General features: G+C 31.8%; 2 protein-coding genes across 4 annotated transcripts in view; both read left to right on the plus strand.

Moving 5' to 3' along the window:
* LOC145319447 (uncharacterized) overlaps positions 1-17,733 on the plus strand; it is a 95,079-nt gene that overhangs the window by 49,923 nt on the left and 27,423 nt on the right. The window lies entirely within an intron of this gene.
* The window catches only part of LOC145319446 (uncharacterized), a 50,915-nt gene that overhangs the window by 30,875 nt on the left and 2,307 nt on the right, over positions 1-17,733 (plus strand). For both annotated transcript variants that reach the window (XM_080161579.1, XM_080161580.1), the window contains exons 11-14: positions 10,728-10,805; positions 16,428-16,531; positions 16,855-16,935; positions 17,200-17,331. In XM_080161579.1, coding sequence (XP_080017705.1) covers positions 10,728-10,805; positions 16,428-16,531; positions 16,855-16,935; positions 17,200-17,331 — 395 coding nt within the window. The remainder of the gene's footprint in view (positions 1-10,727; positions 10,806-16,427; positions 16,532-16,854; positions 16,936-17,199; positions 17,332-17,733) is intronic.

Genomic DNA, 17,733 nt, shown 5'->3' on the forward strand with positions numbered 1-17,733 from the left:
ATGTTCATCACTATTTTACCACCATACACTTTACTGGATCAAGGAAGTCGTCGTATTTTCAGAAGCATCAAATTGTGACTAATAAAATGACGTCATACAATACAAATGACCAATGATAGGTCAGTATGCATTTTAATTGACCAGTGGTCGTATATCTGCCTATCACAGGAGTTGCATAACGTCATTTTTATTAGGCACTATTTTCTCTAACCCGGCGGGGCAATCATTAACATCTTAACATCTACTTAAATTAACCTAAAATAACCTATGAAAAGCTACCGTGAAATTACGCCAAAAATTGCTACTTCGTTTTCTTTCCATGATTCTTGAAAACACTAACACTTTTTCTCAAAAGAAACAGTGAAATAAAACTAGAGACAGTTAGTTAGGGAAGCTGAAACTTGATTCAATTTAATTTAAACCATTCAATTTTTGTTAACAATACATGCATATTACAAACCAAAGTGTACAGCTATAAAAAAAATTAAAGCAGTGTTTTTTATATATTAAAGTTTCAGTAAACAAAAATTATGTCTAAAACTTTTTTGTTATTGAGTTTTAAATTTTGTATGAAAATTACTCTAGTTTACTCAGGTAGGGATAGTTCACTGAAATTTGAATAAAACATTATACTGGTACACAATAAAAATTAAATTTACCCCAAACTTTACCACGTCAAAATTTGTTTACATTTCATGGGAGCTTTGTAAATGTCTTTGAGAGGATTAGACTATTTTCTCTCCGCCCTTCCTAGATGCAAGGTCGAAAAAAAACCGGTAGTTTACTAAATATGTTTGATATAATTTGAATTTGTCAATTTTTATGATAAAACAGTGGCCTTGCCGCTAATTTCTCTCTGGTTTAATGTCCAACTATCATGATATCATATTATTTCCAGAGATCTAAGGGATAAGACAATGGCCGATGAAGTGATGTACATCCCCAATGATTATACACATACAAATAATTGTCCCTTCTGTAGATTACAGTTAGTGGTTAAAACGTTTGGATACTCAGCTTAATGAACCAGTCAGAATTAACTAAAGTCCCAAAAGTTGTTAAGTTAACGAATAAGAAAACTGTATTATAAAACTTTTGGTACTAGTGTAATAAACTTCCCATTGTACCTTCCTCCCTGTATTATTTCAGTATAGCCTATATATTATTATTTAGTGGAAGTGAAGCAGAAAAATAGCATCATATAACTGTGTGGTTATGAAAGGATGAAATATTTTTAGAGATAATATTTTATTCATGCTAGCTGCTTCGCCTATAGCCTCTACAGTAGGGTATGGTGGGTCTTAGTAGCCTATTACACTTGTAAAGCTTCCCTGAAGAGTAGAATCAGAATTTATTGGCTTAACAGCCTTGGGGAAATCTTATGGAATTTCGATTGTTTGGTTGGTTTAATAAGTTGAGTGTCCAAACGTTGTAACCACTAATTGTAATCTACAGAATGTGTAATTTTGTGTAGCATCATTGGGGAAGTAAATCATTTTTTCGGTTATTGTCTCATCCCTTTACATCCCTGGTATAAATGAGTTATCGATTGAAATCTCCCAATAACATATTTTGCCAGAATCTTGATCCCTCATCACTGGCAATAACATAAGATGATTTGATTATTTATTGAAAGATATATTGTTTTTTCCATAATTCTTACAATGTAAAATGTTGTCTTTAGTAGTATCTTTAATATATTTAATCTACAAAATTGTTGTGTATTAATTTTACCGTTTTAATATCGCCATTCTACTAGAATAGTATCATTCTATTTATTTCCATGGACAAATTTAAAGAAAACCATACGATACATGTGTTTTCAGCACACCTCAGAACTGTATTTTTATCGATCCAGCAAAAGCTAATCGTAGCTGTAAATTAAAGAATATAAACTTTTAAAACTTCTACTATTAGCGGAACAGAGTTTTTCTGACCATCAATGATTGACATCTTTAAGCTATTAAAAAGAGATTTTAGATTTTGGTTAATTTAGTAATAAGGAAGTCAATTATTTTTTGTTCGGTTTTAGATAACATAGTTGATAACATTTGTATTGGGTCAAATTAATGATTGCCCATTTAATTATTGAGTTTTGTATCTTAAAATTTTGTTTCCTTATAACATTAAACACTGTTTTGGACTCTGGGAGGGAGGGTACATTGGGTGCTTAAATCGTGATTGGTTGGTGCAAACTAGCTGCTCAGAATTTTTTCACCAATAGTTACAGAAGGGGTAATTTTGATAAAAAAAAACCAGGCTTTAAATATCTTTAACATCGTTTAAAGGTAAAATGATAATTTTCTAAATTGACAAGATTATCATGTGAAAATGTAAACCAGCAAAAAACCCAGTCATGTTAACCAGGGATAAGACAATGGACAATAAACTAATGTACATCTCCCTTCTATAGAAAAAAATGTTAAAAAAATGTCCACAGCAAATTACAACCAACCAATCAAGGTTTGGGCTAAGCTCGATCATGCATACACACATACAGCTTTTAAGCAGTTTTTAATCAAAAACTTTGGGTACTTTAATTGAATTTTATCCAGTTGTTTCCAACAAACCAAAGGGGAGTTTAGATCAACATTGGGGATAAACTGTATACATAAATTTATTGCCCATTGTCTTATCCCTTAAGATCCCTGGCGATTCCTTTAACTTTAAATGTAAGTATAGCTTTGCTTTTAACCTTGATAATAAATACTCTATTTAGCCATTATTATAAAGTTCTAGGGTTGGGTGATTGAACATATTTTTCCTTGCTAAAAGAAAATGATTTTACATCTATATATAGATTTATTTTCTATGTGGTTTTATTATTGAATAAATGTTTATTAATCGATTCCACCATAATAAGTTTCAAAGTGTACTAATGATTAAATAATACTTTTAGTTTACCAAGTAGTTTATCATTTGATATGTAGACATATATTTTCATATTAAACCTTAGAGTAAAGCAATAGAGGGGAAGGGGTTAAACAAATGTATGTCCCCACCCCATGGGCCCTGTGTTGACTTTCAATTCGGTCTTTGAATATCAGGCAATAGATTAATAAATATTAACATATCCAAGTCGCTCAAAAAGAAAAGAAAACAATTCACTAGCAGACAAAAATGGTCCCCAACATTGGAACAATGTATCTATTTGGATTATATATCTATACTTATACATTTATTCACAAAACTTAGTCCCCATACAAACAAATATTTGTCAAATTAGATTGAAATATTCTTCTTTATTCGGTAATGTTAAATTTAAAATTTATCAAAAAATACATTTTAATGTAAAGTGGTCTTTTTAAGGGAATAGATAAATTTAGGACCCCCTAACTGTTGTATCAACCTAACTAGTGTCCTATTTAAGCTGTCACAATTACATGTAGCTATGTCTTGTTAAAGAGTAGCATGATAAATATAGTTTAATTGGTCTTCTAATACACGCATTTGTAGAACGTCTTTAGACTGTAGTAACTAGTTGCTTTCTTAAAAATTTTTAATTTAAAAGAGTTTGTTATATGATTTGCGAGATTTTAAGTAACAGTCGGACATCCTAACACTTTAAATAAAACCAGCGGCAACGCCCCCTAGCATCAGGGGATTGTGGGCAGTAAACTAACCAAAGACTTTAATTTAAAATCGAATATCATATTAAACCATCCATTTTGTTGTTGATAAATATTGGAATAAAATATTTTTTTAAGGATTGATCTTTAGATGTTATTTGCGTCTCCTACTTCTAACTAATTTTTGCGTCAGGTGGTGTGAGTCGTTCTTACGCACTGCGTCACAACTATTAACATTTGTTAACCTCTTACAATAGACGTGTTACTCTAGAGTTGTTCTTACGCACTGCGTCACAACTATTAACATTTGTTAACCTCTTACAATAGACGTGTTACTCTAGAGTTGTTCTTACGCACTGCGTCACAACTATTAACATCTGTTAACCGCTTACAATAGACGTGTTACTCTAGAGTTGTTTTTACACACTGCGTCACAGCTATTAACGTTTGTTAACCTCCTATAATAGACGTGTTACAATAGAGTTGTTTTTACGCACTGCGTCACAACCATTAACATTTGTTAACCTCTTACAATAGACGTGTTACAATAGAGTTGTTCTTACGCACTGCGTCACAACTATTAACATTTGTTAACCTCTTACAATAGACGTGTTACAATAGAGTTGTTCTTACGCACTGCGTCACAGCTATTAACATTTGTTAACCTCCTATAATAGACGTGTTACAATAGAGTTGTTCTTACGCACTGCGTCACAGCTATTAACATTTGTTAACCTCCTATAATAGACGTGTTACAATAGAGTTGTTTTTACGCACTGCGTCACAACCATTAACATTTGTTAACCTCTTACAATAGACGTGTTACAATAGAGTTGTTCTTACGCACTGCGTCACAACTATTAACATTTGTTAACCTCTTACAATAGACGTGTTACAATAGAGTTGTTCTTACGCACTGCGTCACAGCTATTAACATTTGTTAACCTCCTATAATAGACGTGTTACAATAGAGTTGTTCTTACGCACTGCGTCACAGCTATTAACATTTGTTAACCTCCTATAATAGACGTGTTACAATAGAGTTGTTTTACGCACTGCGTCACAACCATTAACATTTGTTAACCTCTTACAATAGACGTGTTACAATAGAGTTGTTCTTACGCACTGCGTCACAACTATTAACATTTGTTAACCTCTTACAATAGACGTGTTACAATAGAGTTGTTCTTACGCACTGCGTCACAGCTATTAACATTTGTTAACCTCCTATAATAGACGTGTTACAATAGAGTTGTTCTTACGCACTGCGTCACAGCTATTAACATTTGTTAACCTCCTATAATAGACGTGTTACAATAGAGTTGTTCTTACGCACTGCGTCACAGCTATTAACATTCGGGAACCTCTTACAATAGGTGTCAAAAACTAGAGATACACATACAACAAGAAATATTTTTTAATGAAGAACAGTAATAAATAACGTAGAAAAATACACATTTAAAAGGAAGATTTTTAAAAAGAAAATAGCATAGGTTCGTGAAATAAAAGATGGACATATAGCTTCCTGCGGAGATAAGGCATAATTTAGGGAAGGTTAAAAAAGAATACACATATCAGTAATAGTTCTATTCAAATTTTCTCTTTGTTTCTTCCTCGTTTTGTTACTTCCCTTGTTCTCTTAAATTAATCATGGAGGGGAGGGGACAGTGAGCTGTTTAGTACACTAGTTCCAAAAGTTTTAAAATATTTTTTTTTTTCGTTGGCTTATCCACTTTGGGGGCTTGTATTTAATTTTGATTGGTTGGTTTATTTAGTTGATTTTCCAAACGTCTCAAATAATTATTGTTTTCTAGAGTTGGGTAATTCTCTGTATCATCATTGGGGATGTATTGTACATCAATTAATCGGCCGTTGTCTTATCCCTTTAGATACCTGTAATCTCTTCTAGAACATTTATATTAACATTAACATTTTGTGGTGTGAATCTTAGATTTCCCTGCTTTCATTTAAGGACGTCCAAGCTTTTAATTTAAGGATTTACGGAGGGTTTTGGGGGGAGATATACGTCCCAATTTGGGTAAAACATTTATTGGGAGGGGGGGGGGGATATTGAAATAATAGTAATTAAGTAATTTTGATATAGATATTTACCATAATCTAACTGATATTGAATATCAAATGTTTTGTTACTCTATATTTGTTAATGTTCGTTTGTATGACAATCAGATTTGTAAGGCTCCAGAGTCCACAATTATAAATGTTGTCATTCTTGTTAATCTCTTAAGTATCCTTAAATTCTTCTAAAAGGTATTTAAAAATTTTACATAATTTAAATTGGTATAATTCTCATTTGATTAAGAGATCTTAAGGGTTAAGACAATAAACGATAAATTATAATAAATAAAACTACCCCTTCTGCAGACTACAGTTAGAGGTTGAAAGGTTTGGACACACGACTTATTAAACCAACCAATCAAAAATCAATACAAGTCCCAAAAGTTGTTAAGCCAATAAATAAGAAACCATTATTATAAAGCTTTAAGGACTAATGTAATAAACAGCCCAATGTCCCCTCCATCCCTGCACTTTATAACTTTGCCATCATTAAAGAAAACGGTAAATTCAATTCTAAAGTTCTAAAACAAACCTTACTACTTACAATACACTATTTTATATTTGTATAATAATTATGGTCGCTAGGAGAGGTATATTTACAATTCATTTAATTAAAATAATTGTTCTTAGCCCACCTAGCAACTTGTAATACAATTATTTTGTTTCTATATTTTTTTCTTTAACTAGATGCCATTTAAGATGTGTGTTCAAGACAGAATTTAAAAAAATATCTTTTTCTATCGGCTACGCCTCAAGGGGCACTTGTGGGGTTGGAAAGGGTTGAATTTGAAGACCCATATTTTTTTACCTCAGCTACGCTGAAAAATCACGTATTACAGACAATTTCCCACGAATAAAAAGATAAAAATCATAAAATTAACAGCAGTTTTGTTAGCCCGGGAACAAAACTGGTTTTAAGCATATCATTTTTTATTTTAATATTCACGGAAAGCTGTCTATAAAATGATGCGATAAATAATAATTTTTTACAGATTTTGTTTGTACTTATGAACAAACACTCTTTGTTATTATTAACTTTGGACAATGCGCTAAGATTAATTTAAATTTTGGTATCACATAGCGAAGATATTATTGTTATTTTTAGTAGCGAAGCTACTCTATAATTCACTTTGTCCGTCCGTCAGTCAGTCAGTCAGTTAGTCCGTCAGTCCGTAACGCTATGGGGGAAATGGGATTTTCTCAGCTCCTATAAAAGATAGAATGCTGAAATTTTTTGACAACATTCCCATTATTAAGGAGCACAATTGACTATAAAACATCATTTGCAGTCGGACCGATTTTTAGCAGGTTTTAGGCTATTTTTATATTTTTCACATTTTTCTCCATATCTTCAGTGTATAGTCCGATTTACAAAATTTTTCAGTTGTAGATATCAAAATTAAATTTCCCGTCTTTAAAGGAAATAACCATGACGGCCAGACTGCCTTTTTGGCAGGTTTTAGGCTATTTATAAATATATTTAACACTTTTTTCCATATCTTAAGTGTACATGGTCCGATTTTCCAAATTTTTAAAGTTTTTAAGGATTTAAAAATTAAATTTTTTGTCGTTTTAAGAAAACAACCATGGCGGCCAGACTGCCTTTTATCAGGTTTTTGGTTATTTTTATATGTTTTACATATTTCCCAAGATCTTTGTTTATTTTGATCCAATTTTCAAACTTTTATGGGATATCAGTATCAAAATAATTTTTTCCATTGTTATGAGCATCTTTAATATAATTAACTTTGACCATCGTCATCATACAAAATTAACAAGCTTTCATATTTATTTTATCCAATAAATCTATTCTTAATTTTAGTAAAAACCTTTTAAATCTACCTGTACGTATTTCCATCTACGATTTTTTGTGCTTCGCTACTTATGGATGTTGTCATCCTTGTTTCTATTTTATTTATTTCTAAAGTTTTTTTTTGTTTGTGGAAGGTTAGGCCTTGTTTACAAATGTTTGTGATTTGGTCAGCATAGCTTCTTTATAATTTTCTTTCCAGAATGGCTTCGAAAACGATCAATATCCGCTGGATTAGAACTGGTTTTGTTAGCCCAGGCCGGTTTAATCTTATAAACTTTCATTTTAATACCCACGGAAAGCTGTCTATAATACGATTCGATAGATATATTAACTACAAGCTCTTAAATATAAGGACAAATGAAGGGATAACTTTAAATATCATCATTGGGGATGTACATCAATATTTCTTACTGTGTACATATACATATCTTAGCAGCAATGGCTATTTTAAACGTCTCTAGTTTGACGTTGTTTTATACACCACTAGAACGTTACCGTTTGCTGTGAAAACTTTAAATTGTGTTGACTTGGACAAACCAAATCTAAGATTTGATTACAAACAATCAAAATTAAATTATTACTTTTTTGCCCTTCACAAGATTAACCTTGTTAAATCTTTATCAAGAACTGTTGTTGAAGATAATTAGAAAATAAATTGTTTTCCCTTTAAAAACAAGGATGATTTCATACTATGTAAGTACAACTTTTTGGGGAAAAGTTAAATAAAGAATAAATACACTGTGTTAAACACTTATGCCTGCAGAATCTGAAGGGATAAGACAATGATCAAAACAATCAGTTGAAAGGTTTGAACACTCATCTTAATAAACCAACCAAATTAATAGACAACAAATTGTCTCCTCTTTCTTTGCTTATATAGGCGGTTTATATCTTGCAGATAATTTGCTTATATGTTATTCTAGAGTTGGCTCGATATAACTATCTCACTATTGGCTAGTTTTCTATAAGTACATATCTATTTCAATTTTCCTCCCTCGCCATTACTATCTAAAAGAAAGAAGTAAGTATTTAATATTTCAAATGATTTTTAAAAGATTTCTTCAATTATATTTTTTATTTACATTACCATCACCAAAGGGTTAATATGATTAAAATTTTAGTTTTAATATTTGAACACTATGGAAGTGTCGCCACAATCGAATTCTTTTAAAACAGAGTTTTCTTAGATTTTCTATATTATGAACGTATATTTTTTTTGTTTATTAAATCAAGATTAAATGTAATTCAAATATCAACATGGATTGAAAAACTTTAATCATTCCATAAACAAATAGAATAAAGGTCTTATCGCTTTGGTCAATGAGAGTTTAATGAGGATTATTGGAGCACTATGAGTTTTAAACTTGTATTCTTTGGAAAACTTGAACTCATTTATAGACATTTATTTCCTATATAGATCTGACATGGATCTCGAAGCAATAAAGCAGGCTGTTTTGTAAATGATAATAATTGGAAGAATCTATCAAATAAAAGTTATCGCAAATATACTTAGTAAATGATGACGCCTAATAATTAAAGGAATCATCACACTTACAGAAGGTAGCCTGAGTTGATCTTAGAAAAGGTTTACTATTAAAAAGTGTTCTAACAAATCAAATTAATGGTGTCTAATAGTAACAAGAATCATCAAAACTCCAGACAAGCAACTCTAGTAAAAAAAAATGCTAGTAAAAATTGTACTGTGAAAAATTTATTGAATGAAAAAATCTGCGAAAACTTTAAATTAAAGTTTGATGACTTGGTTATTAATTAATGTTGCTTCTGAAGCGGAAATAAAATAATAAAAATAGCAATTATACCCTTTTTAAAATATAATTCATTTTTGTCAACATAAAGGTATAGGTAAAAAAAAAATCTTTGACAAACTGAGGATCTTGATGGACCTACATGGTTCTCCGTTATAGTGAATCTTCTTATAGGTCCTGAAAAGTTTATTATTATTTAGGGGGAGGGTCTTACAACCTCCCAAGATACATTGTTAAAATAATCACAGAAAATTTTCTTTTTCTGTTTTAAACTATAATCGAAAGTTGAGGGTCGATTTGCCTCTCTTTTAAGTGTCCATAGAGGCCTCTAGGGCCGTAGCCGCTAGTGATTTATATACTGAAGATCCTTTATTTTTTTGGTTTCTTAGTTAATAAACAAGCAGACATATTTTATTCTTTGAGGCCTTTTTCTTAATCCTTTTATCTCAGATTGTATTGCTAATGTAACAACATTATATGAGTAATTAAATTTTAATTTTCAACATGAGATGCTTTAGATTAATCAATCACTTTAACGTTTAAAAAAAGGGATAAAAATAGCTTGGAGGAAGAGGACATTGGGCTCTTTATTACACTAGTCCTCAAAATTTTACAATAAAGTTTTTTTTTATTCTTTGGCTTAACAACTTTGGAGACTTTTATTGAATTTTGGTTGGTTGATTCATTAAGTTAATTTTCAACCACTATTTGTAATCTACAGAAGGGGTAATCTACCTTTAGACCCCTGTCAAAATATAGAAAGACCAACATATGATCAAAACCTTTTTATACAGAATTTTTTCTTGTGTTGAATTTGTGTCTAACAAAAAATTTCTTTAATCTAATAATCATGAGATATGCATCTTATATTTTTTGTGTAGATTTTCTCCTAGTTCAACTAATTTAAATTAAATACCTGTCTTTGTCAGTACATTAATAGGGTGTATTTAAGAAAATATGATTTACTCAAATCTTTGATATATTTTGTACTTAATATTTTGTCTTTATATTTCATTAATATATTATATTATGTTTCTATGGATGTTAACTTACACAACATTAAATGTCCAGTATTAATTTTGTTTTCCTCAAGTTGCATAAATATCGCAAACATTAGCTACCATGGAACCAAAAATCTTCATGCAATTATAAATATTACTAGCGGCTACGCCCCTAGAGGCCTTTAGTGGCACTTTAAATGTTTTTTTTTTGTTCAATTCTCTACGATACCTACCTATTTTGTGATCAAGTTTCTACGATACCTCTTTATGTTGCCTAGAAGTCTCCATGCGAAATATTTTTCTCGATTTTTTGTGATTTCTCTTGGGAGGGTGGTGATACCCTCCCCCCAAACAGTTATAAACCTTCCTGGGACCTATGAGAAGCTACCCTGTTAAGGAGAACCCGATCGGTTCAGCGGTTAGCAAAATTCATAGGAACAAACCAACAGACAGACATACATCGTTCTACTTTGTATTATAGATATAATATTATGTTGTTTAGGCTAATAATTTCAACACATGTGATGCAGAATCCAGCTCCCTGTCAACGCTACTGGCTGATATTTTTATGGGGAATGAGGTAAGGACAAATTTATTTGGGAAATGGGGACATTTTCTTCCAGTATGGATTCGAAACCGCTGGATTAGAACCGGTTCTCAAACTGAAAAATCATGTATAGCATCGTATTACAAACAATTTTCCACGAAAATTAAAATCAAAATCATAAAAGCATTAAAATCGGCCATTCATGACTTACAAAACTTGTTTAAATCATATAATTTTTCATTATAATCCGCGGAAAGCTGTCTATAATACGATGAGATGAACAACTATTATTATGCTTAACTTATTTATATATTACAGTCTGTAGATATTGTTACAAAACTTATTTTTTAGAAGTTGCGCATCTTGAAACAAGCAATTCGTTGCAAGACTGTTTGAATACTGGATACTGTTTAACGTCATATTTACAATTTAGGACTTGATCATAGAGATTTTCCAAAAATCTTAAAAATAGGATAATTATATCACATACAAAATTGTGATTAAAAGGGTCAATAGACAACATGGTTTAAATGGACAGACGGTCTTTCTAGTCACTGAGTTGCTACGCTACCTAAATCGTACGTAACCTTAATAGGAATCATCATGCAAAGTTTGAAATCGATAGTACAATTCTAACATGTCTAAATTAATTAAGAGCTCACCGTTCTGAAGCGGACGGACATACTCTAATTATAGAAAAGCTTCGCTTTTAAAAGTAAACTATAATGTTTGTATGTAATTGTGAAGTATTGCAAAAAAGATGCCGCAATGTGCAAAATAAATACGCACATACTTTATTTTTTTGAACACACAGATGCTCTTTAACTCGAGCATGTGCTTTTGTACTTCATGCTTTCAACTCTCCGACAACGCGTCGCCAAGAAATCACAATAAGTAAAAACTATAATGGCACATTCGAAGACGAAGAAAGTCGCTCAATGTAACGTCATAAAAATGAGGGATTATCCATCTCTTTTATCTCATTCCTCATTTTTATGACGTCAGAATTTTTTCTTCGTCTTCCCACATTCATCCCCCCCCCCCTCATAAAAAATAATATTTTACTCAAGGACGTAAAATCTAATAAAACATCCCAGTAAATGGAGTTATTCCACTTTAAAGTAGAGGGCTAAAATAACGCCTGTAGCGCGACTGATATTTTTAAAGGGGGATAAATACTAAACTAGCATTCCTAAAATTTTACAGAATACTATTACCCTTTTGTTAACCTTCCCCTATTAAACGTCCTTTACTTTACTGTTATTTTTTCTTCTAATTATTGCTCTGTCTCTTATGGTTATAACTATCCTTGTTGTTATAGCTAAACCATAAAGCAAACATAATTATGCAAAATTTTAACATATACGCCGCTGTAATAGTTATTTCTTTCATCGTATTATAAACAGCTTTCCGCGGATATAGAATGTACAATTATAATCTTATGATTGTACATTTCTATATTCGTAGAAAGCTGGATAAAATACGATGCTAGACATAGTTTTTTCGTATGGATGAGAACCGGTTCCTATCTACCGGATTCGAATGAATACGAGAAAAGATATTATACACTAAAAGTATCCTGATTAAAACTAAAACTCTTGAAAGTTGAATAGATCAGCATACATATATTCAACAAACTAGTGGCTACTCCATTAAAGTTTCTCTATATTCTTCATAAACAGGGAGGGTTATCCATTTACATCCCTGCTTTAAAAATCAGCCTATCATATGTAACTAGCAAGTAAATTTTATACACATACAATATACATACATAGTAATGAATCAAATAGACGAATTTGCAACTTTTTTGTTGGAAAATCATCAACATTATAACACTGACAAAAACCAAGGATTTATCAAAATTATTTGTTTAATGTTTAATAATTTCCCGACAGAGTTTGATCCATCTAAATTTCCTAGTTAAAAAATGAAGAAGGGGTAATTTTAGTTATCATAATAAAGTTTTACACCAATGTAAAGTGCAACGAAATGGTATATTTTTCTTATAAATTTTCGAGAAGAAAAGTTTATTTTTTTCCATCCAACCCCCTCCCCCTTTGGCTAAACGCGACTGGTATTACTACAAAGTTATATGATTTTTAATATGCTTAAGAGGCAATAGTTAACATGGCTTTAGATTATTCAACTTATCTACTTCTGCCTAACCATGTGGGGCAATCACCTTACCCAATATAACCTAACCTAACGTTCCCCCTACTTTTTTTTCTAAAAGCTTCGCTTTATTGCATGAAAAGATATTTGTTTACGCAATACTGACCTTACAAACTTACAATATCGTTGAATAAGATTTATTGGTTCGACGATTTTCATTTATTTTCTCATGCAGATTTTCTCAATGAAAATCCTGTAAATCAAAAGATGTCGTTAACAGCCGGAACGATTACCAGGATTAGCGCTTGGTAGGATATATAGGCTATTTAGAGGAGGTTAGGTTACCTTCAGCTTTTTTTATCAAAAGTTTGAAGGTTTGAAAAATTATAAAGAGTAGCTTTATGTATAAAACAAAGTAGAACAATGTCTATCTGTCCGTCTGAAGCTAAAGATCTCGGTAACCACTGATTCTATATAGTAGGGGGACTTTCAATTGCTTCTTTTGGCGAGATCCCTATAGAGACAAAAGGGACCATGACGATAGTCGTTTTAAAAAATAACAAGTTGTCTGTCTGTGTGTATGTAGCTATATGCTAGAAATTTTTGCTTCTGATTTACAGTACAGCTTCTTTTAGGTTAAAGGAATGTTTTGGAGGGGGATAGATCACTGTCTTTAGAGAAATTACCCCTGGAAATAAATACTTGACCATTTTTTTTACTTTTTAAAAGCTAAAATGGAAAGTTGATGGTTGACTTACCCCCTTCACCTGGATGCCTCTAGGGGCGTAGCTGCTAGTCTCTGATCCTTATGATAAAGTAACAGGATGTTTGTTTGTTTGTCTGTGTGTCTGTTTGTTTGTCTGTACTTTGTTGTCTGTTCTTATTTAAAGGGAGGGTGGGGCAGAACACCACCATTCTCAAGACTTAAATTTAAAAAGATAGCCTAATACCATTCCGGGACCAATGTGTAGCTTCCCTTAAATAGAAAACTTAATCAGTTTCGTAATTATTGAAATATTAAGCTTAAAACAAAAAAAACGTTACTATTTTAAAAACAGAATACCAGCGTCTACGCCCCTAGAGGCAACTAGAGGTACTTTAGGTCGTATTCTTTTCTAAAATAGTTATAAATTTTTCTAGGACCTATGATTAGCTTCGCAAACTGAGAGACATCCTGTTAATTTTATAACGATGGTGTTCTATGTTGAGTTTTTGTCTTTTTTTCCTTGTCTTTAAAAAAAAATCTCAAATATGTCTACAAAACTTTGATTATATGGCTATCAGAGATATAGAAATAGATCAATAAACAACTTTAAGATTTTCTTTTCTTCACTAAAATTGAAGTTTAGTTTAATATGAAGCTAGATGCATTTTTCGAGCATTTATTTAAAATAAGTTCTTATTATTACTGATTATCTGAAGAATTCTTTATAACATTTGCATTATAACATGTACATTTAGCCGTTTAGCCGCTAGCCGCCTATATAACAACATAAGTGAAGCTCTTTATGTAAGTCAATGACGTAATAAAAAACAAATGACCAATACACCGATTAAATTACCAATTGCAGGACAGTATACATTTTAATTGACCAATGATAGGCCATTATGACGTCATTTTTATAGGCACTATAAAAAGCTTCCAAAATTGAATTTTATTTTGTTGTCCTACCCCCTTATCCATGACAGCTATTGTGAAAAATAGCAGGCTGATAATTTTAGGCTTTTAGCTTTACGGAAATGTGTTGCTTTGTTAAGAAGCAATTATTCTTTGTATATTAAGAAGATATCGATATTGTGTAATACTTTTTATACGAAGCATAGCTGCTCTGTAATTAGAGTTTGTCTGTAAGTCACTGCGTCAGAGCAGGACTTTTTGATTTATAAAGCATTTTCCAGAATGACTTCGAAACGATTAATATCCACTAGACTAGAACCGGTTCGAAGTCATCCTAAAAAATCGGATAATAGAAATGAAACGAAGTAGCAGGTTTCGTCCAATTTTCACAATAGCTTTTCTCCTTTTTCTCTTCAAAGCGGGGGGCTCTAAAAATGTTGGGATAATTTCCTAACCCTGCAGGACAATCATTACCAATTACCTAACCTAACCTAATCCAAAATAACCTATAAAAAGCTAAAGTAAAAAATATTTAAAAAAACGATACTTTATTTTCTTTCCATGATCCTAAAAATCATATACCGTATTTTATTACTATTGGCTATTATTACGATTATTACGATTCTAGGCATAGTTTTTTCGTATGGATGAGAACCCGTTCTAGTCCACCGGATATTAATCGGTTTCGAATGAATACGAGAATAGTTATTTCTCGCATCGTATTATAAACAGCTTTCTGCGGATATAGAATGTACAATTATAAGATCAAAACCAGTTTTATATTCGTAGAAAGCTGGATATAATACGATGCTAGACATAGTTTTTTCGTATGAATGAGAACCGGTTCCTATCCACCGGATTCAAATGAATACGAGAAGGAGACTTTATATAATAGGATATCAAATATCCTTGGTAAAAGCGGAGCTACTCTATAATTCACTTCGTTAGTCCGCCCATCCGTAAGTCCGTAACTTTATGGGGAAAGTATGATTTTGTAGGCTGCTAATTAAGATACATATTTGTGATTATACCCCTTTGAAAAAAAAATATCCAGTTTACAACTTATTTGGTCCGTCGATTATAAGACAAGAATATGTAAAAGTTTCATGATTTTCTATGTTTTAACTTAACATATATATATTTGTTCGTTTGTACATTAATGACGTGTTTTTGCTTCGCTTCTCCTGGATATTGTCATCCTTATCATAACTGTAAGGAAAAAATGTGATTAAAATTTGAAGCATGCAACTCTGATTGGTTTTTAATTAGATAATAACAAATCACCTTATTGTTCTGAGAGAGAGAAAAAATAAATTTAAAGATTATGATAATATTCTAAAAAAACAACATTTTTACAGTTTTTCAGCCGTTCGTCTGACCGTCCTTTCGGCCGTCCATGACATAGGTAGTTAACAAAATTGAGGTTTTTTTCATCGGCTATTGCAGATAGAGGTCTGAGTTTTCTAGTGTAGATTCTTTCAATTAAAGGGGAAGCTTTTGAGCTCTATAAAATTGGCTGCCACGCCGCTTTTGGGTTACGGAACGGTTAGCTCTTTTTGCTAGTTTAGGCATGTTATAATAGTCTTATTGATTTCAAACTTTGCATGATGTTTTTTTATTTTTTGACAACAAATTTTTGTATGTTGTAATTATCCTTTTTATCTGATTTTTCGGAATACTGATTCCTATAACAACAAGATATAATGTTGTCCTAAAAATGTAAGTATGTCCTGTATCCTGTATTTAAGCAGCAACAAATTTACGTACAATTTTGTTTAGTCTTATACATTTATATTCTGTTTTTCCAATTCTGAAATGTTAATGTTTGTTTTTCTTACCGTTTCGGAGCTTCGCTTTTTTGGATGTCGTCATCCTTGTTTATTTTTGTGTTGTACTACAGTTTCTAATACATTTAAATTTTCCAGGTGATTCCAGATGTAATTGACCACCCGCCCATGTATCCACTGGACCTGACATACAAGACCATCAGGACCTTCCCTGGCATGAGGCTCACAGCTGATATGACAAGGTAATATATTTTTAAAATTATTTGTTTGATTAAAATCGTTCTATGAAATTAAAACTTAATAATCCTTTCTTTGCTTTTGTAAATCTAAGAAAAACGTCACCATGTCCTTTAACGAGATTACATTGAGAGTAAGAGTGAGAGAAATAGAGATAGAGAGAGTGACTGAGAGAAAGAAAAAGGGGGAGTTCGAATGAGAGAGAGAGTAAAAGTGGTGGGGGGGGGAAGAGGGGGGAAAGAGAGAGAACCGAATAGAAAGCAGCAAAACAGAAGGACAGATAAACAGGATAGAGAAGCTTCCCTAATAACAAATATTCTTACTTTAGATTCAAGCCTATGTTGAAATGGCCGGCCCACCCAGATAGTCTGTATACAATTGTAATCAGTAATCTAGATATTAACTCAAGGTATAAAATGATAATAAATAGTTATCACCACGAATGAGATATATGGGTGAAATTAAGTCGACCATTCACTTCACTCTTAATTTTAATTTTAAAATGAATAAAAAGTAAAGAAATTTTTGGGGAGAGTCGGACATTCTAGAAGCGATTTAAAAAAAAAGGTGGCGGTATCCTCCCCCAAAATATCTTTGTATCTTCCCTTTATTCATTAGAAGTTTTAATCTCTGATGTCCATATTTTCGTTCTTAAATCTTTTTATTTGTTCAGGCGTAACAGGACATTATCAGAGTTCTGGCACTGGTTCGTTGCCAACATTCCCGGTGACTCTGTCGACGATGGGGAGGTCATTTTTGACCTCCTGTTCCCCCTTGTTCTTCCGGAAGGCGATGGTGACCATAGGTAAGATTTTTGTAGCTGTGTTTAGTGCCCTAGGAAAATGGGGATAGATGTCACAGCTTTTGGCCTACATATTCAATTGACGTCATAGTAGAAGGAAAGAAGAAGGGACAACTATCTTAATTTTCCTAGGGCACTTCAGACAGCTACAATTTTTTTCAATTCATTATGATAAAATTGTCCCATCGATTTAATGCATATTCTGGTGTTTTTACAAAATGTGCGTGTTGAGCAACATTACCCCCCAACCCTTGAAAACAATGTATTAATGAGCAGTCCCAATTGTGATAAACAAAAATATTAATGGAAGTTTAAAGAACACTACTAATTTTTACAACACAATCAAGATAAAATATACCTTATTATTTATGGATTTAACGAGAAAAAATACTGCCCTTTTGTATC

This window comes from Acartia tonsa, chromosome 5, assembly GCF_053477335.1.
Source record: "Acartia tonsa isolate MP-2025a chromosome 5, ASM5347733v1, whole genome shotgun sequence".
NCBI classification, from domain to species: Eukaryota; Metazoa; Arthropoda; class Copepoda; order Calanoida; family Acartiidae; genus Acartia; species Acartia tonsa.